Here is a 24,841-nt window from a genome sequence, read left to right on the forward strand (position 1 = left end):
ACCTGCGCAACGAATGGCCTCAACATTTTTTTAATATTGTATAAAAAAATATATTAAAGAATAATGGTAGCTTTAGTTTTCGAAGTAACAACTTAATTGTCCAGCATCCGATGGGAACCGGCCATTGGTACGATGAACTCGAGTTTTTATTAGCTACCGTACAACAGAATGACTGGAAAACTAAAGTGATCTATTCTTGCGTCGCTTCTTTCATTCAAAGGCTTCGAAGATATATTAAAACATTTCTTTATTGGCTATCATATATATAGGTAATATTAAACTATTTTTAATGAATTATCAAGATATTAAACAATGCGCACCTACTCAGTGATGGAACTCCATGTTTTGTCATGTTTTGTCTTTATATAAGGGGTCGTTGTGAGTTCGATTCCACTAGGAGGAAACAATGATTTTCATTTTCTCATTCCTCCATTTTTTTGTTGATTTATATACGGCCATGATCCACTACGGCATATCTACTATTTTGGATTTTCTTTTTTTGAAATTCAATCAGCCTTTTAAAGTCCACTGCTGGACATAGGCCTCCCCCAATGCTCGCCACTCCGTCTGGTCCTGCGCCTGCTGCCGTAATTTTGAAAATACCGTATATATATATAATATTATATTGTTCATCCAATATAATATTATATATATACGAATACGGATCATTGTTCATCCAATAACGCAAACATCTAAAATAATCTTAATCATATTTAATGCATTTGTTTTGATTAATACATACTGATATTCTGTATATTATTTATTCTTTATTTTATTAGTATCATTTATATTTTTATCAAATATCAAAAGATTTGTGACTTTTTAATTTTCTATTATTTAGGTAAGCAAATCATATAAAAGCATTACATAGGTAGGTAGCATAACTAATTTAATAGTAGAATTGGAAAAAAAAACGTAGATTTATTTATACCTTTATTAAAAAAATCATAGTTACTAACTCCATTTGTTTTTGTTATTCAAAAAATAACATTTAATTTTTAAATGGTTTAAATGGAAAAAAAAAATATTTCTTTAACGTATTCATTTGAAATTATTATTCTGGCGTAATTAGTAAATCGCTATGAATTATTATCTGTATATTGTTTTTTCCAACCAATTGTGAAGGTCATTACTTTTTATTATTACATTTTTTTTTGGTATTAGAAGCATATCTCTAATACCAAATAATGATAATTTATAAGTACTTATTTATTTTTAGATCTAGATTACAATGTTATCCTTACCTCATAATAAATTATAACGCAAGACATAAAATTGAAATTAATCTTTTAAAATAAATAATTAAACGTACTGATGAGATTTTTAAAAATTATATATTACTTTTCTACTACAGACAATATTCTACGAAAATTTAATAGTTAATTGGCGGGAAAACGCAAAATTACATAACTATTTTCTTATGTCAAATCTACAATATCCAAATTCCAAAAACAACCTAAAAGTTGTATCTGTATTATTTTTTAAATAATTATTTAAATAAAAAAACCCAATATAGATATTTAACAGAAAATTTCCAATGATAATATCAGTTCTACTCAACGAAGAATATCATTGTCAACAAGTTTGTGTATATACCTAACATTACTGATTATTTTGAAGATATTTTCAATGAACGTCACAAAATATGTTCGTATATCAAAATAGAAGACAGATCTTATTATCGGCATTGGAAACCTTAACGTCGAAAGCAATCAAAGTCGACCATTGCGTTGTTTTCTTGTGAAATAAATGTAGTATATCGCGGACGCGATCGAACACAGCACGTCTTTGTAAACAGAGCGTTGAAACCCGGCTGTAGCCACTAGTGCATTTAATACGGTAAGTTTACTTTTCTTTTATATATATTTATTTTTATAGTGCAGTTTCGCAAATGATATTTTAATTTAAAATTTTACTATATATAATTTTACTATTGTGATTCTTATTTTTGGGTATTTTGTGGGTTAGTGAAATACAAAACATCACTAAGTGTTTATTATACAATTCGTTGATATGTCAATGTAATTAAAATAAAATTAATCGAAGCTAAAAATAGTCAAAGTCCTGCAATTACTCTTAAAAAATAAAGATATCGAAATCTATATTATACTTAATTGTTTCTAAATGTTCAAACCGATTTTTAACCGACTTCTGTAAGAAAAGGACGTTATCAATTCGACTGTATTTTTTTTAATAAAACTTACACACGTGATAAGCACACGTGTATATTTATATAATAGAAGCCCTCGTCTCTTGGAAACTATTGATGAATTGAATGAAGCCACAAATGATCTGAATATTTATACGCCTACAGGTGTCACGTGGCATCTGTCAACTGTCAAACCTATAAGACTAAATAAAGTAGGCCTTAGCAATAAAGTTCGTTAAAAAGGTTTGGTTTTACAAATACACAATTATCATCTTCGTTCTAAGTCGTCACTCCGTTTCATTTTTTATGCAAAAATGAATTGTTGAATCATTTTCAGAGTATTTTAGTATATTTCTTAAAGACTATCATTACATTACAATGGGGACCGAAGTGGCTTAACACTAGGTTCCCTCTGCCTAGCCTGCTGTGTGCGGGATACAGCGTGAAGCTGATTTATTTGATTTATTTATTCGACTATCATTAAGTTTCTGGAAAAGGATCTATATCTGCGTTATTTAACTTAATTTGAGAGAAATTCATATTTAAAGCTATGTAGATTTAGATATAGGCTAAAACTTTATGCAATTGAGCAAGATGAATAAGCACTCATAAAAATATTATTATATTATTTTTCACCGCACTTAAAGTGTTAATTGTCAATTTTAATTCACACTTCTTATTTTATTTAGTATTTGCTTTACAACATATTGATACGCATACGTCCCTATTACTAAAAATATATTCCCTTAACGTAGATTTGAACACAAACTCATAGGATTCCAAGGATTCCATTTTAAAACGTATCACAACCATACCACGATGGCGTCGAAAATTATTAGGCAATATTTTTTTCCTTAAAAAAATATATTAATTATCATTTAAAACTTGTTTGGAAATGTTGTAAAAGCCGGTTCTATCATAGAAAAACACCAATTGTCAACTCTTAAATATAGACACGCGTTAATTCAATGCGATATTTGATCACTAAATATATTCGCTTATAATGTCATATGTGAAATTAATATTTATATATGAGCAGGATGTGTTAATGTGAAATATCAAGGAAATTCGTTAACACCGTTACTCGTTACGTTACTAAGTACTAGATCTTGTTGATTTGCGTGATGTGGTGTGCAACAGTGCTTAGTACAATCTTGCAATGCAAGTAAAAGTTAATTGCATTCTTTGTATTTGTGTGAGATGGGTAAAGAAAATATATTATTTAAATATCTTTTTAGCTTCAAATTGTATCCTCAACCTAGCAGAGTAGGCAGAGACAACATGGGAACTTAGTCCGTATCCCATAAAGACACTCCGTTCCCAACCCCGACGAATTCTCGGGGTATTGCGTGTTAAATGTCGCGCTTTCCTTGTTACCAGACCGGGGAAATCATAACTTTAAAATATTTTAGTGTCCCGTATGGGAATCGAACTCACAACCGTCATATTTATAGTCGTACCCTTCTGCCGCTGCGGTACGACAGCTCCATATACTATAATAAGTGCATAGTTCTTGTTTTGTTTATTTTTAAGCAATTAGCCCAGAATAGGAAGTTTGAAACTCGGGGACAAATTATATTACTACTAAATTATATTATACTAGCGGACGCGCGCAGCTTCGCTTGCGTATTTAGGGGTGAATTCTAATAACCCATGAAACATGTGTTTGATGAAATATTTTTAAGAGTCTAAATTTCAAATTTTATAAAAATCGGTTGCGATTTAAAGATTTTTCGATACAAACTTTCAACCCCTTATTTGCACTCTTAGGGGGTGAATTCTAGAAAACCATGAAACACATGTTCAATTAAATATTTTTAAGAGTCTAAATATCAAATTTTATAAAAATCGATGGTGATTTAAAAAAAAATCCATACAAACTTTCAACCCCTTATTTGCACCCTTAGGGGGTGAATTCTAGAAAACCATGAAACACATGTTCAATTAAATATTTTTAAGAGTCTAAATTTCAAATTTTATAATAATCGAAGGCGTTTTAAAGATTTTTCCATACAAACATTTAACCCCTTATTTGCACTTTTAGGGGGAGAATTCTAGAAAACGATGAAACACGTGTTCAATTAAATACTTTTAAAAATCTAAATTTCGAATTTTATAAAAATCGGTGCCGATTTAAAAATTTTTCCATACAAACTTTGAACCCCTATTTTACCCCTTTAGGGTTAAAATTTTTCAAAATCCCTTCTTAGTGGATGTCCAGATTATGAAAGTAAACATCTGTCCAAATTTCACGTTTCTACCATTAGCGGTTACGGCTGTGCGTGCGTCTTACCTCAGTCAGTGAGGACAAGTCCTTTTATATATATAGATTATTACTTTTTTATATTTGTACGAGTATTTATTCTTTTAAATTTTAAATGTCACTAACGTTTTACTGCAGTTTCTTCCAACTAAAAATTTTTTATTCATAAAAATTTTTATTCATAATATTCTACACAACTATTTTATTTTTCTTGTAGTATTTTACTGCACCAATATATGTCTATTGCAATTATGATGTATATTTTTTAAAAAAATTTCTTGCGTATTCTTTTGTCGTGACTATTTTAAAAATAATAAAAAAACCCCATTGAGAAAATAAGAGATTTTATCCTAATTATTTTTTTAACTTATTATAACAAGTGAAAAGAGAAAGTGAAGTGTGTTTTCACTTTAATCATACTTTAAGGAAATTAACCCAGTTTAATAGTTTTTTTTTATGTTATAGCACAGTGAAGGGTGCAGAGTAGGTACCTTAGTATAGACTGGTTATGTTTGGCAACGAAAGTTGTCGTAAGTCAGTTGAGATATGGTACCTACAGTGGTTTCAAAACATCATTAATGTATTTTAGTGGAAATACGAGCTTCCTACCTATAAATAAATATATTTATATTTATAATTTATATGGTCCCTTTGATAATGGGCTAGGCACGTTAGTAACGGTAACGTGGTAAATGTTACACATATATTTTTTAAATATTTTAACAATATTTTTAAGTAGATAGGTAATTACTTATTATCTATTGGCTGAACGTAGCATGGCAAGCTCAATAATATATTCTTTCTTTTTAAACTTAAACTTTATAACTCTAATTTAATACCTTATAAATTTAAATATTTTCATGCCTTTACTTAGATTCGCTGAATTTATCTATTTTAGTAATGAACTTGAATTTACCTACTTATAAAAATTTAAAAGTCCTAGTTTAGCATGTTGCCCTAAATTTCAACAGTAAATCATATTTTATTAATGTCTATCTATTTCATTAAACTCTTAATTCACTCTAAAACAAAAAAAGTGGCCTTTAGTCAGTTGTATAAACATGAAGTTGACCTGACCTATTTTCTCTTACTTTAATATTTTGTGTGGTAAAATTACAGTTTCTTTTTTTATAATTTACTATAAAGAAAACATTTTAAGAAAAGATTTTTTTCATTGGCTAAAACTCTGCATACTCAGCTAAATATGTCAAATATGTTCAGATACATTAAAAGAAACGAATATTTAACTTTACGCTGTATTCCGTATATAGCAGGGTTATATGAAGGAAGTTAGAGTTAAGACACTCCATTCCCCACTTTCCGACGACTAAAAGAATATTAAATTGATATTCATTTGTGGCAAAACAAAAACATTGTAATAGAAAGTAATAAAATACTATTAAAATAACTGATATTATGAATACAAATAAGTGCGAAGTAAACAATCTTATGCGATTTATCGAATGCGTCACTGACGCTTGTCGTCAGAACCAATAAGTGCGTATGCGGAATAAATAACAAAAATATTAGACGTATTCTAATGTATGAAAACATTCACTCTATTCAAGGCTTTATCTATTGATAATATTGTTTAGGTTGTCTCTGACAATTTGTATATTGAAAGTGCAGTTTTTATGTACGTATGTGAGTCTAATGATAATAAATAAAAAATAGAAAACTAAAGAGCTTTACATTTATAATACCTATGGGCTACCGGCGTTTCTTTTTTATTGTTACACAAAGCCTGGCCTTGACTATTCTGACATTCCTGTTTAAACAAAATATTAGCTCTAAAAATGAGCAAAATATTTAGGTGTATTTTAGGAACAGATCTACAGGCCTCTCAAAAAAATATACTATTAAAAAATATATATATATATAATTTAATTATAATTTTAAATACGAGTATATAAGAATTGGTAACATTTTCATCCACATCTTTCATCCAGTAGGTACCAATACAATTGTATTGGTAGTATTCTAGTGATGTCCCTTCTAATCTCTTTGTATTCTAGTGATGTCACTACATACCATGATGCAACAATAAGGAACGATTACTTACAAGGAGGAGGGACACGACACTAGTTGTCATTTATAGTTTGACTTTGTTTGTAGACAATCAGGAAGAACTTGACTATCTCTTATTGACACGCCAACGTAGCATGTTTTAATAACAATCTATTTTAAGACTGGTATAATTAAACATTTGTAATTAATACTGAGATCGAAATAAATAAATAAATACATGAATATTAAATGAATTACCGGGGCCCTAGCTACCGAAGGCCTTGATCTTTGTCCCACCATCGGGAGAGAATTTTTTAAATATTTTTATTAATAAAAAATAAATAAATGTAACATTTGAAATATTAAATTGTATATTGAACTATATTTGCACCAAAATGTTATATAACTGCAACATGACAAATGAAAAACAGTGCATACCTTTAATTTGATGTTTATCTTTAATTAATTAGATTTTACCCTCATTGGCAAAATAATCTTATATTAAAATAAAAGAAATTGAAATCGTAGATATAAAAATTGTGTAATCTATATTTGTATGATAATAATATATGAAGGTTAAAAAGAATTTTGTCTCGTCAGACTTCTCATCATAAATACCTTCTAAATGAATTTCTACGACAAAAAATACACAAAAACCATGATGACCAGCTCTCTGTTATTTACCTTTGTCGACGCGGTAAAACTGCTGCTAAATAATAGTGTTAAAATACAGCTAAATCTTTCGAATTCCTAGATAAGTGTTACAGTGTGGTAGATAATGTAAGGAAATATTATATCAAAATAGTATTTGTTCAAGGTTATTTCAATACTTTTATGACTTCATGTCTACAGATAATAGCACAGATTAATAATATAAATTAAAAAAATAAAAAAGATTATATATTATCGATTTTACAATAAATATGTTTTGAGATTATTTTTTAATGATTTGATACGTCGTTGTATCCAAGGGGATAAATATTTTTTAGACTTGCGATAAGTGATTTCGTTTGTCCTTTATATTATTTTTGTTTCGAAAAATATTACGTAATTAATATCAGTAAAAAAAATTGTATTGATTGGTTAAAAATAACATTTACTGTATTTTGTGTGTGTTCGCAGAGTAAAAATGGCAGTTTAGCAGGAACATACAAATGTATATTGAAGAGCCAAAAAGATTGAGTTTTTCAGATCTTTACTTTATGCCCAAATACGAGACTTAACGCTTTAATTTGTCTGCCAGGCCAAAGGAAATGAAAGTGTAAATATTTTTAAATGTAATCATTCTAGTACGGTTCTCCCTCGTCTGATTGAGAATCGAATCTGCAATCATAGTCGTAAGATAAATAAATTAAAATATTTTTAAATTTTGCTTATGGCGACGGTCAAAGGTCAAAACATGCATACTTAATAAATAATATATGCTAGGTTATTTTATTTTATATATTCTACTTTGGTAAAAAAAAAATAAAGGAAAAAATATTTTCTAAATGTCACACGTTCTAATTACCAGTTTTAAAATATGAACAACAGGGTTTTTACACACTACGCGTTTATTTAATGACCATTTAACTTTGTTTCAGATTTAACGATAAGCTAATCGAAAATAAATAGTCGAAAATGGTGTTGCTTTTAAGAAGACTCACAAAAAAGTAAGTGTTTAAGATATATTTCTTGCTATTGTATAATTTGCTGGAGAAGTAAAATGATTCCTTGTCTAAAAATTTTGCACCAAATCATTAAGCTTCTGAAGAACGTAAATAAAACAAAGATAGACATAAAAATAAATATTTATATAAAATCAAATTATTTGAAAGAATTTCATGTATTGCATAATGCGAGTGACCGGATCGTTCTAGATAAGGTAGTTCAATATACTTGCACATTTTTTAAAGCCTATCAACAACTCCAACTACTATCAGTATTATAGTAGCTTATAATAACTTGATATCACAAAGCGATGTAAACATACAGTCGTTATTTATTTTATTGGATTTATTATATATCAAAAAACTTATTTTTACTATTTTCATGGATAATTAAAAAGTATAGTTTTTACGAAACATAAACATTTATTATAATTTCGAATATGAACGACACTTATGGGAAAAAACCTCAATATAAATAATTAACGTGGAAGTATAACAGTATTGTTCCTTCGTGCAAAACAGTACAGCAATAAATTATAAGGAGAAAAATTCATCGTAAATTTTTGTAACAAAAGATATCTAAATCTTCGCTATATAATTTATTAAACTTAAATACGTGTATTCAATAATGATCCATCACTTCGCTTGCACCCACGAGCAATTGGGTGTAAATTGGGTGGTAAGTATCAATTTAAGACTTTTCCACTTGAAACAACATAAGCTACATCTCTATATTATATTCTATGTTGTAAAACATAGATACAAAATAGATAAGACCAATAAAAAAAATATGTCTTTTCTTTGTATAAATAATAAGAATACAACGCCAAGTTTGTAAGCGGCCTAACACAATCAGCTGTAAAGAGCAAAGGTCCGTGTATCTCGGAGGCGCGGCCGCACGCCCCTCTTTCATCATAGCGGTTATCAACAGCTACAACGTTATTATTGTTAAATAATGTAATCTTTTACGAATCATGGAATTATTGTATTTATAAAGTCCTTGTAATTATTGTTTTGCAATAAGATTTTGATTCGTTTTATTTTTTGGTATTATTTAATTATTACCCAAATAAAAAATTAATGTATGCGATATAAAGATATAGGTATATTTGTTTGTTGATATTTCCAAAATAATAATGATTATTTTTGATAATTCTAAAGATAAATATAAATTTGAATTGATTATTATGTTCTCTAATTATTTGTCAATGGAAAATTGTTCGCTATTTTTTTTATTTTTATCTACATACATACGTATCTATATATATGACTGTAACTAAGCAATCGTTGTCTCTATTTATAGCTATGTAAAAATATATATATATTTATATTTCATTAAATATAAACAATCTGAGGTCATTTTGGTCCTACGAGATAGCATTTATCTGCGATAGTTGTGGGTTTGACTAGCACTCAGGGAACAGAAGGATGGTAGGCAGAGAGAACATAGTGTTAAGACACTCCGTTCCCTACTTTCTGTCGAATTTTACAGGCGTTGCGTGTTGAGTGGTAGAACTACGCAACGCCGCGATTTGCCTGATTACCAGAGTGAATAAATAAAAATAGTAATATTAAATTATTCGTTTCCCTGAGGAATCGAACCCTCAATCATTGCGTTTACAGTCACGGTTGTGCCACTGCGCCACGACGACCTCAATGATTTTTTATATTAAATATTTATTTATATGTATTATAATATTGAATCGAAACTTACAATGACTTGCTAATAATAAATAATGTTCTTAACACCCGGATCTAAAATATTGAAGATATAAACAAATTTATCGCAAATATGGACACAAAATAATATTAATATAGTTATAATAACGACTTTAACATATATGTAAATACCTAATGGCGCAGTGGGACAGTAACTGATACTAAGTTGGATGGTTATAGGTTCGAACCCCACTTGGGGAAATGAGTTATTTTCAATTCCCTGGTGAGACACATCGTGGAGTTAAGTTCTGCCTCTTAACACTTAGAGTCTCACATGGAAAGTATGAAAGGGTATGTCTTAAGACGGACTTCCCCCTGCCTGTCCTACAATATACGGGATAAAGCGTGAAATATGAAAAAAATGATTATTTTAGCAAGTAATTTTCCTCATCATAAAATTATCATAAAGGTCACGTATTTAGCGAACCCAAATAAAATCATATCAAATATTTTGTTTTAAGTTCGCATTATGTCAGCATAAGTTTTTAGATAATGCTAATTGTAAATACAATAACTCTGACTTTAATTTTTGTTAATCTATAAGTAATATGACTTGCTTAACTTTGTATATACTTTGGAAAAAGACTTTAAGGCAATTGAAATAAAAACAACATTACCATTTTTGAAATATTTAGATATTTATAAGATTTTTTTATATATTGTAATGGTACTTTATACTAAGGTTCAATAGAAACTTTTTGAATCTTACTCCACTCAAATAATAAATTTATTTATTTCACGAAAAGTATATATACATATCTACTCATTTTTATGGACGTTTTTGTTGTTTTAAAAATGCAAATTTTAAAGTCATATTTTATATTTAGATAATAAATACTAATATTATTTGTCAAAGTCCTATTGTGCTATTATCAAGATATAAACGATCGGCCTTTTGAACTCTTCGTCTGGGACATACCCTTCTTATCAAATGATCACCAGCTGTTATTTTCCACATTCGAATGAAATATATGTATTATCTATTCAAATTAACTTATTTTTTAGTAAATTAATTAATTTAAAAACGTCAGGAAAATAAAAAGATTACGAAAAGGCCCTACTTTTTGAAATAATTAGTTACTGATAAAAATGTTAGTAGGAATAAGCATGGACTCCAATGAATGGACACTATAATCATACAATTAGGACTGATAAATTTTAAAAACTTTTACGAAATTTTCACTTCAAAAGGTCAAAATAAGTATTTTTTTTACAAAATTGCATTTTTTAAATTTTGAATTTGAAAACAAAACGCATAAATGTGAACCACTGGAGACCAGACCCCCCCTAAAGAATATCTATAGATAGGCGCATCCTGATAAATGTTAACTTATACCAATTTTTATGCTTCTATTCTTTTCCATCAGTTAATGGGTACTATTATGCCTAGTAATTCTTACCTCCTGCTAACAAGAGCGAAAATTTTACTAACAAAATAATTGCCCTGAAAATAAAAAAAAAACTTAAGCACAAATCCTCAAAGCCAAAATCCAGACTCCCACCAGAAAATATCTCTGAATACGCTTGCTCGTTTATTAAGGACGATCGTAAGTTGACATGAAATACGAAAATGTCGACATTATGGACTGGACAATGGACAATATTGACAATTTCTTTCATTTACATTTATAGTTATTATCAATATACTTAGCTTGTTTTTCCATCATTTTGTCATGAATATAATTTGTATATAAGATTACATATATACATATTTAATTAAACTACCATTTAATACAAAATAACCAGATATTTTTGTAGTATATATAGCGCATTCTTTGATACATTGTATCGGCAACGTGGCTAGAGAATGGAATGAGTACTAAGAAAGGGACACGCGGGCCACATCAGATAGCTCACAGTACAGCATGCAATTTAACAAGTAACTCGCAAAGGTCGTTGACCGGCCGCTAGACTGAGAAATTAATGCTAATCTTACTTTATTACATACGAAAAACGCATTTCATACTATAATTCTCACTCTGAATTCGTCACTTTATTTTTTTTCTTGTAATTATATTACTTTCTTTCTTTTATTAACAATTTAAATTTAATTTTGAAAAAATGTGTTAAGAATTGCGACAAAAAATTATCGTTTTCGTATTCAGGCAGCTTAATATTACTTGAATAAATGGGACTTACATCAGAGAATACAATAATAGCAAGAGTCGGTGGAAAACGTGCAAAAATGAATGCGTGCCTCTTTTTGGAGTATTTTATTGCGCAAATATGTTTTTTTTGTTAATGACCAATATCTCGAAAAGAATAAAATTTCGGACCACGCTATATGAGATATAATAATTGGATTACCTGTATCACTTTGTCTGTTCTATTTACCAAACACCTGTATATATAATTAAAAAAAAATGGGTACTAGTCTTAATTTATCCTTCACATACTTTGAAAGGTGTGTACATAAATTGCCTTAATTTTATTTAAATCTGCGACCTTCATCGATTCTAAACATTCGATTAGTTTCCTATGAATTAAAATAATTAATTCTAACATTACATAACTATCGTAACTCACTCAACCGGCTTTAAGACAGGCCTATTAAAACAAATCTTCATAATTTTTATTTTGATCGAAAAATATATACAATTTTTTACATTATGCTTCACAATTTTAGTACGCACATAACAAGGAAACGAGAAAGAAGTGACGTGACACTCCTTTCTTTGCTTACCAATCGAATTCGAAACATTAGGGGAGAGCGGGGCCAAAAGTTCCGATTTTTTTTTAACCTCAAATATTGCTACGAATACTTGATTTCAGTATTTATACAATATAATCAAAATCAACTTACTTACTTACTTGCAATTAAAATAGTAATTTGGGGTATTCTTTGTAAGACTTTTTTGTTATGAATTTTTTTATGACTGAAGTCGGAAAGTAACAACTTACCCCGAGTTGGGGCAAGTTGTTAACAGACCGGGGTAAATTGTTACCATATTTTTTAAAGCTATTATTTGCAAAATAAAAAACAATAAATAATCGAACAAAGCCTGTTTATTTAAGGAATAACCAACAATATCATTAATAATCACCAGACGCAAAAGCAAATCTTTTTTAACCGACTTCTGTAAGAAAAGGAGATTATCAATTCGACTGTTTCTTTTTTTTATGTATGTTACTTCATAACTTTTGATTAGGTGAACCGATTTTGATGATTTTTTTTTATTTGAAAGGTAGTGCTTCCCATGTGGGAACTAATTTTTATTTGGTCTATTTTTGACAATGGTATCTATGAGAAAATCACATAAGTATTAAATTTGTATTGGTACGTGTGCGACAAAATGACGAATGACTCAATATCATGCCAACCGATTCTAATGATTCTTTTCTTATTTGAAAGGATACACTTCAAGGATAGTTTGATGAAAGTTTAGTTAGGTTCTGATTATAAAATCCGGTCAAAATTGAGAAAATTTGTTTTTATTTTGGTAAATATTAATTATACTAGAATAGTTACAAGGGAAAAATTTGTTAAAATTATTGTCAGAAGTAAGATTCCCCATCGTTGCATTTCTTTTCAACCAACCTCATAAAAGAAATTTTCATTTTCAACCGACTTCAAAAAAGGGAGAGGTTCCCAATTGGCCCGAATATTTTTTATGTATTTTCTTGTTAATATACCAAAATGTTAGTTTCCACAAAAGTAATACCTTATTGAGTCAAGTTTTACATATCACAACAGATGCCACTCGTTACCAACCACTACCACCACAACCAACACTCGTTTAAGAAATATCCTTTTAAGGTTACTTATCACTTAAAATCGTAAAAAAAAAAAATTTTGAACGAAAAAAACCGAACCGAAAAACAACGGAACTAAAAAGTAAAAGATAATTTTACATAAAATAAAACTTATTTTGATTTTGTTAAACCAAAATAATAAACAAAAATTTTATACCTTTAGGTTTTCGCACTTAATATGTATATGTAATTCTTTGGTAACAGTTTTTATCTTATTCCTGCAATCTTTGAAAAATACATCCGCTGCTTTTTGCATCAACTCATATGACTTCCGAGCATAAGTCCGCATGTTACTAAATTACATTATTTTTTAGTATGAAAAATTACAATATTTACATTCCATTATTGGTACAAATGAATTGACGAAAGTTTTTCGTCGCAACAACAGGTCACAACATGCCCCAAAAAAAGGGAACATCTAGCCCCAAAAACACGTGTTGAAAAAAAATTAAATATAAATAAGATATACAAAACATAAATAATTTACAAATAGTGTTCCGAAATAGTAGGTAATATAATGTAAAAAAAACACTAACATACTCGAGGCTAATCGTTAAAATTTGTGAGACAAACCAAAAATATGAAATGCAAAAATATTTACAATCGTGCACCAACGACACCCGTGTGCTATTCCATTGGTTTCGGGTGCCACTGGATTGTTCAATATGCTGGCCATGGGTGCGCTATCACATTGCATTTCACTATACGTTTACTAAATATTCCTATCACTTTTCTCCGCGAAATTATTGCCATCGGAACAACTTACCTCGGTAACTTTTAGCCCCGCTCTCCCCTACGTATTGAGTAGCGGAACTTAACGCCGTAGTCTGTCTAATCTGGGTGGGAAAATAAAAATAACTTTAGCTTCATGCCGCATCCCGCACATAGCAGGGTAGAGGAAACCTCATATTAACACTCTCCGTTTTCTATTTTCCACCCAATTTTTGTGATACCCCACCAGAACGGGAAAATGAAATACCTTTCCTTCGTTTAGATATTGAAGTTACAATCATCCACTATGCAAAGATGGCCTCTATGTTATTGATAATATGATTATCTGGTTTTGTGGTTCCTAGAATTTGCTATTAGGACAGAGTTCATGGATTCAAAAACAATTATCGATAGTATCTGATTCAAATAAAAAATTAACAAAAATAAATAAATACATTATTATGAACATATAGCAACGTAGATGTATAGGTAATAGGTATCCTACGATTTGCATATATTTTATGAATCCAAAAGGTAAAACTAAAAGCTATAGGTACATTGAATAACATAAGGCAAAATAAAATGTTGTCTTTTGTCCATAACCTACAAGTTATTAATGTAGGCACATATTAACAATCTACTATGGTCTTATACTTTGTATATTGCTATTATTAAAACTTAATTGAAATTGAACGAAAATTATTATATTATTATTAGTTATTATAAGAAGAACAAAGAGCTATCTCATATTAAACAAAAGCTAGAGTGAATGTACTAGCATTCTGCAGGGCTTCCTGTTCGTGGACAAAGACTCCAGGTGTGTGACCTTCGATACTTGTCTCAACGAATTATATGAAGTAGATCTTTTTTATTGAATAGGTATTATATATACACTGGTACTATGATATTTAGATTTTCATTATCGTATTAAAATAAAATACTTCACACTGTAGACATTCCGTTGAATTTTTCGAAGCATTGTGTGTTGAGTAGCGGATCTCAACTTTGTCTTGCTTGTCTTGGTACCAGAGCGAAGAAATGAATATATTAATAAATAATAATTAATTGCCCCGAGTGGGTATTGAACTCGCAACCATCGCGTTACAGTCACACCCTTGTGCCACGACGGCTTCGCTTATTATTGTATTAATTCTAAAATAAAACATTCTTTGCATAGTGTTTTTTAATATTAATCAGTCTAAATAAAAATAATTAGGCTATCCTAAAATTTACTTCTGTACAAGATGATTAAAAAATATACAAAGGATAATAGAACTGATTTTAACACAAATAAAAAAAAAGGACTGATGTGTTATAAGCATAAATAAGAACACTTTAGTTACTATCTACTTATTTATTTCTAAAGAGAAAAAATTAAGGATATGTATAATATAGAAATATATTCTTATACTAAAAATAAGATCAAAATATATGAAACTGGAAATATACAACAGTGGGTGTAAAACAAACTAGTCTGACAGCTCCGTCATCGCGGGTGTGGCTGACCAAGCCGGCATTTAGATTTACCAAATTCCATTCGAAATAGTTTTTATATGTAGGTAACACATAAATTTAAAAAATGCTTAAATAGCTGTTAATATGTAAAGAGTCTATATATATAATTGATAGAACTTTTGTACTTAGTAGTCAGCTGCGTAGCCGAGTAAACAAAGAGAACCTAGTACCAAAAGCAAGACACTCCGCCCAGCACTTCGTCTACCAAAGCGGGAAAATTGAAATTATTGAAATATGTATAATCATTACCCAGAATGAGGATCGAATCCATAACCATCGAGAGTCAGGGGCCGTTCCACTGCGCCGCGATGGCTTGGACTATGTTTTATATAATAGTATAAGCTAACGTGTGACTACGATGAATATAATGAAAACAAACAACAACAAACTCTATAAGGCATCACTCTAAAGCAATAGTGGAACACCCATATAAGAAAATGTGTTATATTACTTTAATGTTTACTCTAAGATGCTAATAATGCTATAATAGTTATAATATTATAAATTTAAATACAAACTTGTTACTCAAGTTAAAGCTAAAATAGAAGCTAAAGCTCAACCTAAAGCTTTTAAAAATTTAAGTGTTAAAAAAATTCTAACACGCGATGCACTCAGAATTCGGTGAAAAGGAGGGAACGGAAGTATCTATATGGGAACCAAATATCTTAACACAAGGATCTCAGGTTCCCTCTACCTACCGTGAAGCTAAACTGGAACTGAAAAAAGAAAAGCTAATCATGCTTCTAATATTAGATGCAAATTACAAGTCTTCATAAAACCCTATTTCGTACGCAAATTGCATAGAAATAGCATATAACTTAACGGAGCTTTTACAGCTACAAACCTACATATAATTATGTATACTCTATACTACAAACCAATATGCAAGTCGACGAACTAGCAACATCGCACAAAGTTGCATCAGACAAAAGCTTCTTTTAGTTTTGCACACGTCTGAAACATAGATAAGATACGAGTAAGTTTAAAATAACCAAACATAAACATTTTTTCTTAATTTATATGTTTATATTTATTTTACTTTTTAAATGTTATATTATTTTCCTTAAAACTATTTTCGTTTTTGCTGTCATTGGTATAATTTTCTGCACAAAATATTATGAATGAAAAGTCTCAATACAATTACTGACACAAATAGCGGTGTTTAAGTCCGCCACTCAATATATATTGTCTCGAATTTAAAAAAAACGGAGAGTCCTGACAGTAGGTTCTCTTTCCATACCCATCTATGAGGAAAACAGCATAAAGATAAACAAAGTACAATTAAGCATCTAAGATAGGATAATTAAGTTAGTTATTGTTTGAATTGTTATTATTAAAACAAATAGAACTCCATAATTTTCCCAATATTATTTACAAATAAAATTTCTAAACAAAATCAAAACAAAAATAACATTTAATACGTTATTGACGTGACGAAAGCGACATGTACGAACTTACGCAATAGCACCTTGAGCTTTGAACGTGCTGACGAAATACCGGCTTCTATACGATCATAGCTAGTTTGTTTTGGTCGTGCACACGTAGAGACGAGCCCGCCGTCTCCACCAATCAGAGAGCCCCGTCGGAACACTCCCTCGCGTATATATTGCGCGCGCGCATACGATCGAACTCACTGTTTAACATTATTGAACATAGTTTCTTATTAAATGGGTGACAGATTAAACATTATAAAGTCTTATAAGTGGCTCCTATTTTTGTTCAGCTTCAGTAATTTGATTAAACTATAGATTTTTTTTCATTGTAAATTACTTATTGCCGTAAAGTATTTTTTTTTTCTGTATTTTTTACTAATTTATTTTAAAAATGTTGCACTTTAAAATTGTACCAGAGAATTATGTGAAATCCGCTGCACAGTAAGTATTTGTATATAATTTTAAATTTTAAATTAATAATAAATTCATATCAATTTCTGATTTAATTATAATTAAACAATTTCTAGTAATGATCACACTTTACTTTTTATTTTTTATATTATTAAAATATTATTGGTACTTACGAAAAATATTGTAATTTAAATTCAATTTTCTTTCTTCTTACTCCTGCCATTAATCCCGGCTATTGCCAGGGTCTGCCTTCCTACTCAACCTACTATTACTACTATTTCTTTGTTCGAAGTAAATATTGCCATTCTCCTAATATTATTAAAACATCACGCAATCAATCACTATGTAACAATCACTACTTATCAGTGAACAAAGTTCGCATACTTAATAGAGCATATGAATTTATAGTTGATTCAATATTATCAAAGTATTTTAATAATACTTACTAAATATATAATTTAATAAATCAATTGACAATTTTACTTAAAGTGTAACTCTTTAATACGACTCGGAAACTCTACATTTATGTTAAATTCAAAACCTGATTCAAAATAACACGCTAAATAACTTTATTTTTTGTCTCAAATTATATTAAATTATCTTATTATAAATAGGTTTCATATATTATATGAACTAGAGTCCCCATTTACATACCTAGCCTAGGTCTACATATCTAATATGCCTACGTTAGAGTCAGTGAGTTCTGACTAACAGGACGTCGTGGGTTTGACTGGCATCCAGGGCAGATATTTGTATTATAACCTACATAATATATTATATTTATATACTTATTAGCACAGTTTAAACTTTAGTTTAACATTTACTTTATGTTTTTTTTAAATAGAGATTTCGGATTCTAGTGGACAAGTTTGGTCATTTAACATGCAAATATATCCAAAATTGGGCGGAAAGTATAGAACGGAGAGTCTTGACACTTCAATATAATAATTCTCGGTGCAAAATAGATTAATAGAATAACCTACTTTCCAACGCCTACTTACACTGTTAGTGAAACTACTAGTAAGCCCGAGCTACTTTCAATATTCAGTTAAGTTCCTTTACTTAAGTATTGCAAATGTGGTACAAGGAAAAATTGTCAGTTCGATCACCGCTTAAGAAAATAATTATTTTATTATTGCTTAAAAATTATCCAATAGTCAATACAATACAAAACTATGTTAACACGATGTATTTTTAAGTTAAGCCATTTTGTGAATTCCTTCAAGTCGTTAAAATAAATGGGCTATGAAATTATGTCTAAAAATATTTAACTTGAATCGTTAAAGAAAAACAAGTTATAATTCTTGTCATTTCTTTAAATTCCTCTGAAAGAACTAAGCAACATGTTGTTAATCATTAAACAAAATATTGAGCTGAATTTTCCATTTTAATAAAAACTAACGAATTTTGATGTGATTTACGACACCATTTTTTTATTTTCTACTTTAAAAAAAACAATTTGTACCTATACAATAAAAATTAAGTAACTCAGTAATTGAATTACCAAAGATTTTTTTTAATTTTTACGATTTATCCAGCATAATATACAGCTATACAAAAAAAACATACTATCAACTCTCTCCGCTTTCAGAAGAAAAGGAGTAATTTTTTTATCTTCATTCATTTGCAAAATCAAAAGTTTATTATGTATATAGAAATGTTTACGAAATGCATTGTAATTCATATTATAAGCTAATAATATGTATTTGTTTTAGATGCGCCCAAATTGCACTCGGGTGCAACAGGGCAGCGCATCAAGCAGCGCTCCGTGGCGCTACCAAGCCCAACCCTCAACTTGCTGCTCTAACACCGAAGGTAATATATTATACAATATTAATAAAATTCATCAGAATCTTTATCAAATAAAAAGTCGATTCAGAAGTTGCTTAATTTAGACTACTATTTTTTTAGCTTCCTAACCGAACCCAATGCTCGCATTAAGACACTTCCGTTTTCCGTTTCATATCATTTTTCACTGAATTCTGGAATTTCACATTTCTCGCCGAATTTTGGAACAGAAATATTATTTTTTTTCATTTCCTCACTCTGCTAGGAGGCAAAGCGTGACGTTGAGCTCATTCCTTCCAGAAATCTACGAAAAATGGGGAATTAACTAACACTCGGCTCCGTCTGCCTATCCTGCAACATGCACGTGAAAGTGTAAAAAATATATAAAAAATGTATAATAATATTGTATTATTCCTCAGGTCCGCGCCTTCATTGAGCGCAGCGCAGCGCTCTGCGAACCAGACCACGTGCACGTGTGCGACGGCTCCGACGCGGAGGCGGGCGCGCTCTTGCAACTGATGCAGCAGCAAGGCACCATCAAACCTCTACCTAAATACGATAATTGGTAAATTTATATAGATTGAAGAAATTAAATCTGCTAGTGTAAACTGTAAACGGACCAATTTAAAGTACAGAATTTGATACATAAAATTATGAATTTGTAGTGAAAAACCTATGATCTCTTTCAGCTGGCTCACCCGCACCGACCCAGCGGACGTAGCTCGCGTCGAATCCCGCACCTTCATTTGCTCCGAACACGAGAGGGACATCGTGCCTGTAGCCAGAGCCGGACAGAAGTCCGCTTTGGGGAATTACATATCACCCGTGGATTACGATAAAGCGGTGGCTGAAAGGTTCCCGGGATGTATGCGAGGTGAGTGCGGGTTTGATTCTGCACATAAGAGATTATGTGTGTGCGATACAGCGTGAAGCTGAAAAAATATTTTTATAATTTTAATTTTATTTTAAATAATGTAATTATTTTAACTACTATATAATGTTCTCTTTAGGTCGCACCATGTACGTGATTCCGTTCTCCATGGGTCCCGTGGGATCTCCGTTATCTAAAATAGGTGTAGAAGTAACGGATTCACCATACGTTGTGTACTCTATGCGTGTTATGACTAGAATGGGTAAGTTAATTTTTGAGATATTTTTTTGTATTTGAAAAAAGAATATTTTAAATTATAATATAAATTTTATTATTTTTACTTAGGTATATATTTTTATTTTCTTAAAAAATAGGTAGCAAAGTGTTAGAAGCGCTTCGCAAAGACGAGAACTTCGTGCGTTGTCTCCACGCGGTAGGGCGCCCGCAGGCCACGCCGGGCTGGCCCTGCGACCCCGCGAGGACTATCATACTGCACCGTCCTGATGACAGCGAGATTATTAGTTATGGTAAGTTTAGTAATAAAACTTAATAAAAATTTTATAAAAAATGTTTCATTTTTAACTTACGTCCCTCTAATTAGAATGTGTTATATCTATATGAATATAAAGTGCTCTAGAGCTTAGGTTACATACTATTTGGTTGATAGATATATATTATATTAAAAGGTGGAGGATTGGTTTTGTTAAACACACTCTTAAGAACTACTGATTTGAAGGAACAAGTTTTTTTATTAGGTAGGATGTGTTTACCCATTTCAGTGTGTTCATCTTAAATTATCATTAACTTTTATTAGGTACCTACCTATATATATCTATAATTTCTAACTATATTAGATATTTAATCATACGGTTTTAACATCTCAACATTAATTGACTTTTCTTAGTTACGATTACCGCTTTAAATTATTTTAATTTAAAATTATTTGTTTTCTTTAATAATTAAATAAGTATATCTTGTTATTCAGGCAGTGGTTATGGTGGAAACAGTCTTTTGGGCAAGAAGTGTTTCGCACTCCGCCTCGGCTCAGTATTGGCGAAACGTGAAGGATGGCTGGCTGAACATATGCTGGTAATAATATTTTAAATTTACAATTATTAAAAGATGATATACCTATCTTTCTGATATCTTCTAACCCAGTTTATTATTGGCTCGAACGACCGAACACATAAGTTTTCATAATTTTTTTTTATTTTCTTACAATACCACCATTTATACAATATAAAACATTTTTTTTGGCTTCATGCTGTACTCTATGAACAGCAGGGTATGTACTTAGGCACCAGGTACCTAGTGTTAAAACTCTCCGTACCCTAATATATCGCCCAATTTTTCGAGAAAATAAATGCTCAAATTGTTTACCAGAGTAAAGAAGTGGAAATAACTCTTTCTCCCTCATACAAATTGAAACCACCGTCACGTTTACAGCATATGCTGTGAGACTACGCTCCAACGGTCTATTATAGTTATTATTATCGATCAGCAAACTAAATAATCCTCAACTTTCCAGATCGTGGGTATAACAGACCCCAAAGGCAGAAAACGTTATATCGCAGCTGCCTTCCCTTCAGCTTGTGGTAAAACCAACTTGGCCATGATGACCCCCACGCTGCCAGGATACAAGGTGGAGTGTGTGGGCGACGATATCGCGTGGATGAAGTTCGATGACAATGGGGTCTTGAGAGCTATTAACCCAGAGAATGGGTTCTTTGGTGTGGCGCCAGGTGAGGGTTATTTTTTTATATGTAAACATAATTGTTAATTATTGTTTTAATGGTAATACTTAGGAAGTTGGATTTGTAAAGAATTTTTAGTCTTTATTTATATTATTTCGACACGGTTCTCTAACAGACAAGTAAAGATCTAATCAAACTAAAAATGCTTTACTTGGTAGCGACGGAGGTAATTAAATTACATATATTACATTCTGTTTCTTTTTCATTTTCTTACGAGAGATGCTTCAAATACCACAATAAAATTATCTTTTATGCGCCTTATCAATGTCTAGCCAATATCTTTAGTATGGCTTTAACACAACATAGGTACAAATAAAAATTTCACCGAGTTAATTATTCATTGTAAAGAAAAATATTATTATCTTTCATGCATGAAATTAACTTTTCCATCCTTGATAATAGATATAATTGAACATACATAATAAACTAATTAATCCTCATTTTCTAGGAACATCGCAATCTACAAATCCAATAGCAATGTCATCAATATTCAGCAACACGGTGTTCACTAATGTGGCTGAGACTCACGAGGGAGGAGTGTGGTGGGAAGGCATGGGCTCCCCTCCATCCTCCCTTGTGGACTGGAAGGGGAGGGCATGGGAGCCTGGCATGGGAAACGCAGCTCATCCTAACTCCAGGTCAGTAGAAAGAACAGCATGGTGATAAAATTTGGTTACACCGTACATCACGCCCCTCATAGGAAATAAATACCTGAAGAATCAACAAAAAGAAAGCCGTCGTGATTTGATAATATAATTTATATTATTTTTTACAAAAAAAAATTATGGGTTAATTTAAAAAAATTACATACATATTGAAAATTTGTATTATTAATACAAAAATTCTTTACAGATTCTGCACACCAGCCAATCAATGCCCCATTATCGACCCACAATGGGAGAGCCCCGAGGGGGTTCCCATCTCCGCTATCTTGTTCGGAGGGCGGCGGCCAGCGGGGGTGCCCCTCGTGGTGGAGTCTCGCGGATGGGAGCATGGAGTGTTCCTGGGTGCCAGTATGAGGTCTGAGGCGACTGCTGCTGCTGAACATGCAGTAAGTAATGAGAACTATTTAATTGGGAGACAGTAGCTCGCGGCGATCTCCTAAGTGGTGGAGGCAAAGTACTTACTCATATTTTATTTTCAATCACTAGTGAACTGTACATGGAAGTTGACCAAAGATATATTTTGTGAAAAGTTAGGTAAAAATGCTCTTTTGTTGAACAATTGCAAAGGATCGCTGTGTGTGATGCATTTATAATACGCCAGTAAAAACTTATGCATTGGCTACTATAATATGGAGAAAAAAATATTTAGTTTGTATCCTAAATTCAAAAAACTTTTAAAAAAGCGAACAAGATACTTTTAAATGCAATTTAAAATATACTAATCTAAAAAGAACTAAAATTGAAATTCTTTCTTTCTTCTTTTATTCATTTATTTCCTTCCTCTCACCAGGGTAAAGTGGTGATGCACGATCCGTTCGCAATGCGGCCCTTCTTCGGTTACAACTTTGGAGAGTATTTACAACATTGGCTCAGTATGCCGCAGCAAAACAGGAAGATGCCCAAGATATTCCACGTCAATTGGTTCAGGAAGGATGAACAGGTAACAAAGAAATCCCTTTTTAAATTGTATTTTTAAGTCTTTTTTCTTATGTTTGTGTGTAGGGTTTTTTAAGGATCGTTGTAGTGGTTAAAAAAGTTTGAAATACATATATTTATTAATTTAAATATTGTAAATTAATTTTTAAAATTATATTTTTATGGAGTTCTTGCATTATACGACCCAAATATGTCCAAAAATCTAAAATATGTAATAAACCTAAAATAAAATTTCCAGGGTAAATTCCTCTGGCCTGGTTTCGGAGAAAACTCCCGCGTACTAGAGTGGGTGCTGCGCCGCGTCGACAATGAGAACTGCTACAGAGAAACCGCCTTAGGACGTGTACCTGATGATGGAGCTTTAAGGACTGATGGTCTGAATGTTAACATGGAGGAACTATTTAGTGTACCCAAGGAGTTCTGGCTGAAGGAAGTGAGTATTTGTTAACTTTAGATTTGCAATGAATATAATTATCATATTGTTTAGCTTCACTCTATTTCCCGCAAATAGTAAGGTTAGCACCTTTCTGGGAGTGTTAAGTACCTTCGTTACCACCGCACCGCATAATTTTTGGAACATTGATTGTTGAGTGGTGTAACGCTAACCGCGTGCGTTGTTTTACTACCACAGGCAGGATATGATAATAACTCTTTCCCCCAATTGGGAAAGGAAGCAACAACCGTAGCGGTTACAGTTATAATATATAAATGATTTTTAATTATTATCCCTTTCCCTCTCGAGACAGAAAATCTTTTAATAAAAAAAATAAAATAAATATATATTTTTTTAAGGCGGAAGCTATCGAAAAGTATTTCAAGGAAGAAGTTGGAGAAGATCTACCTAACGAAATGTGGGAAGAACTGAAAAACCTTAGGAAGAATATTAATCAATTGTAGACTAATAATAGCCAAATAAAAAAATAGGATAAGTTTAGTTTTAAGAACATTATACTCATATAAAATCTTCAATCATGATTTTAAAAGTATTTATAACTATAATTAAAAGAAATTTAAATGAAATTTATTCTGAACCGTATTTTTTGTTCTGGCAAGATAAATGAAAAAACATAAGGCTGTGCTCTTTAGACTAGAAAATATGAATATATATTTGTACATAATTTTATTAAATAATTAATCTGTATTTTTAAGAAATATATATTATGATTCTCTTTATATATTTGCTTTATTTTTATTATCCTGGCGTTGAGTTCCACCAC

At 30.7% G+C, this 24,841-nt stretch overlaps 1 protein-coding gene across 3 annotated transcripts; it reads left to right on the forward strand.

Moving 5' to 3' along the window:
• Window positions 1-1,698: 1,698 nt before the first annotated feature.
• LOC146533466 (phosphoenolpyruvate carboxykinase [GTP]-like) lies at window positions 1,699-24,799 on the forward strand. 3 transcript variants are annotated; one of them, XM_085194934.1, is made up of 14 exons: window positions 1,699-1,839; window positions 8,003-8,071; window positions 19,326-19,425; window positions 19,818-19,963; window positions 20,088-20,272; window positions 20,409-20,531; window positions 20,644-20,796; window positions 21,255-21,358; window positions 21,798-22,011; window positions 22,472-22,661; window positions 22,876-23,074; window positions 23,479-23,628; window positions 23,863-24,057; window positions 24,417-24,799. In XM_085194934.1, the coding sequence occupies exons 2-14, from the start codon at window positions 8,040-8,042 to the stop codon at window positions 24,519-24,521; spliced, it is 1,896 nt and encodes a 631-aa protein (XP_085051060.1). In that variant the 5' UTR covers window positions 1,699-1,839; window positions 8,003-8,039; the 3' UTR covers window positions 24,522-24,799. The 3 variants fall into 3 exon arrangements, with proteins under 3 accessions (XP_085051060.1, XP_085051061.1, XP_085051059.1); XM_085194935.1 differs by lacking the exon at window positions 8,003-8,071 and having other exon boundaries at window positions 1,821-1,839; XM_085194933.1 differs by lacking the exons at window positions 1,699-1,839; window positions 8,003-8,071 and adding an exon at window positions 17,448-17,640.
• The last annotated feature ends 42 nt before the right edge of the window (window positions 24,800-24,841 follow it).

Source organism: Heliconius melpomene, chromosome 12 (genome assembly GCF_056956725.1).
Source record: "Heliconius melpomene rosina isolate 202511_hmr_F chromosome 12, ASM5695672v1, whole genome shotgun sequence".
Taxonomy (NCBI): Eukaryota; Metazoa; Arthropoda; class Insecta; order Lepidoptera; family Nymphalidae; genus Heliconius; species Heliconius melpomene.

Coding starts and splice junctions, on each gene's coding strand:
- LOC146533466 (XM_085194933.1), top strand. CDS start 17,591: ATGTTGCACTTTAAAATTGTACCAGAGAATTATGTGAAATCCGCTGCA. Junction 17,641..19,325: donor TATGTGAAATCCGCTGCACA/GTAAGTATTTGT, acceptor TATTTGTTTTAG/ATGCGCCCAAATTGCACTCG. Junction 23,629..23,862: donor GGTTCAGGAAGGATGAACAG/GTAACAAAGAAA, acceptor TAAAATTTCCAG/GGTAAATTCCTCTGGCCTGG.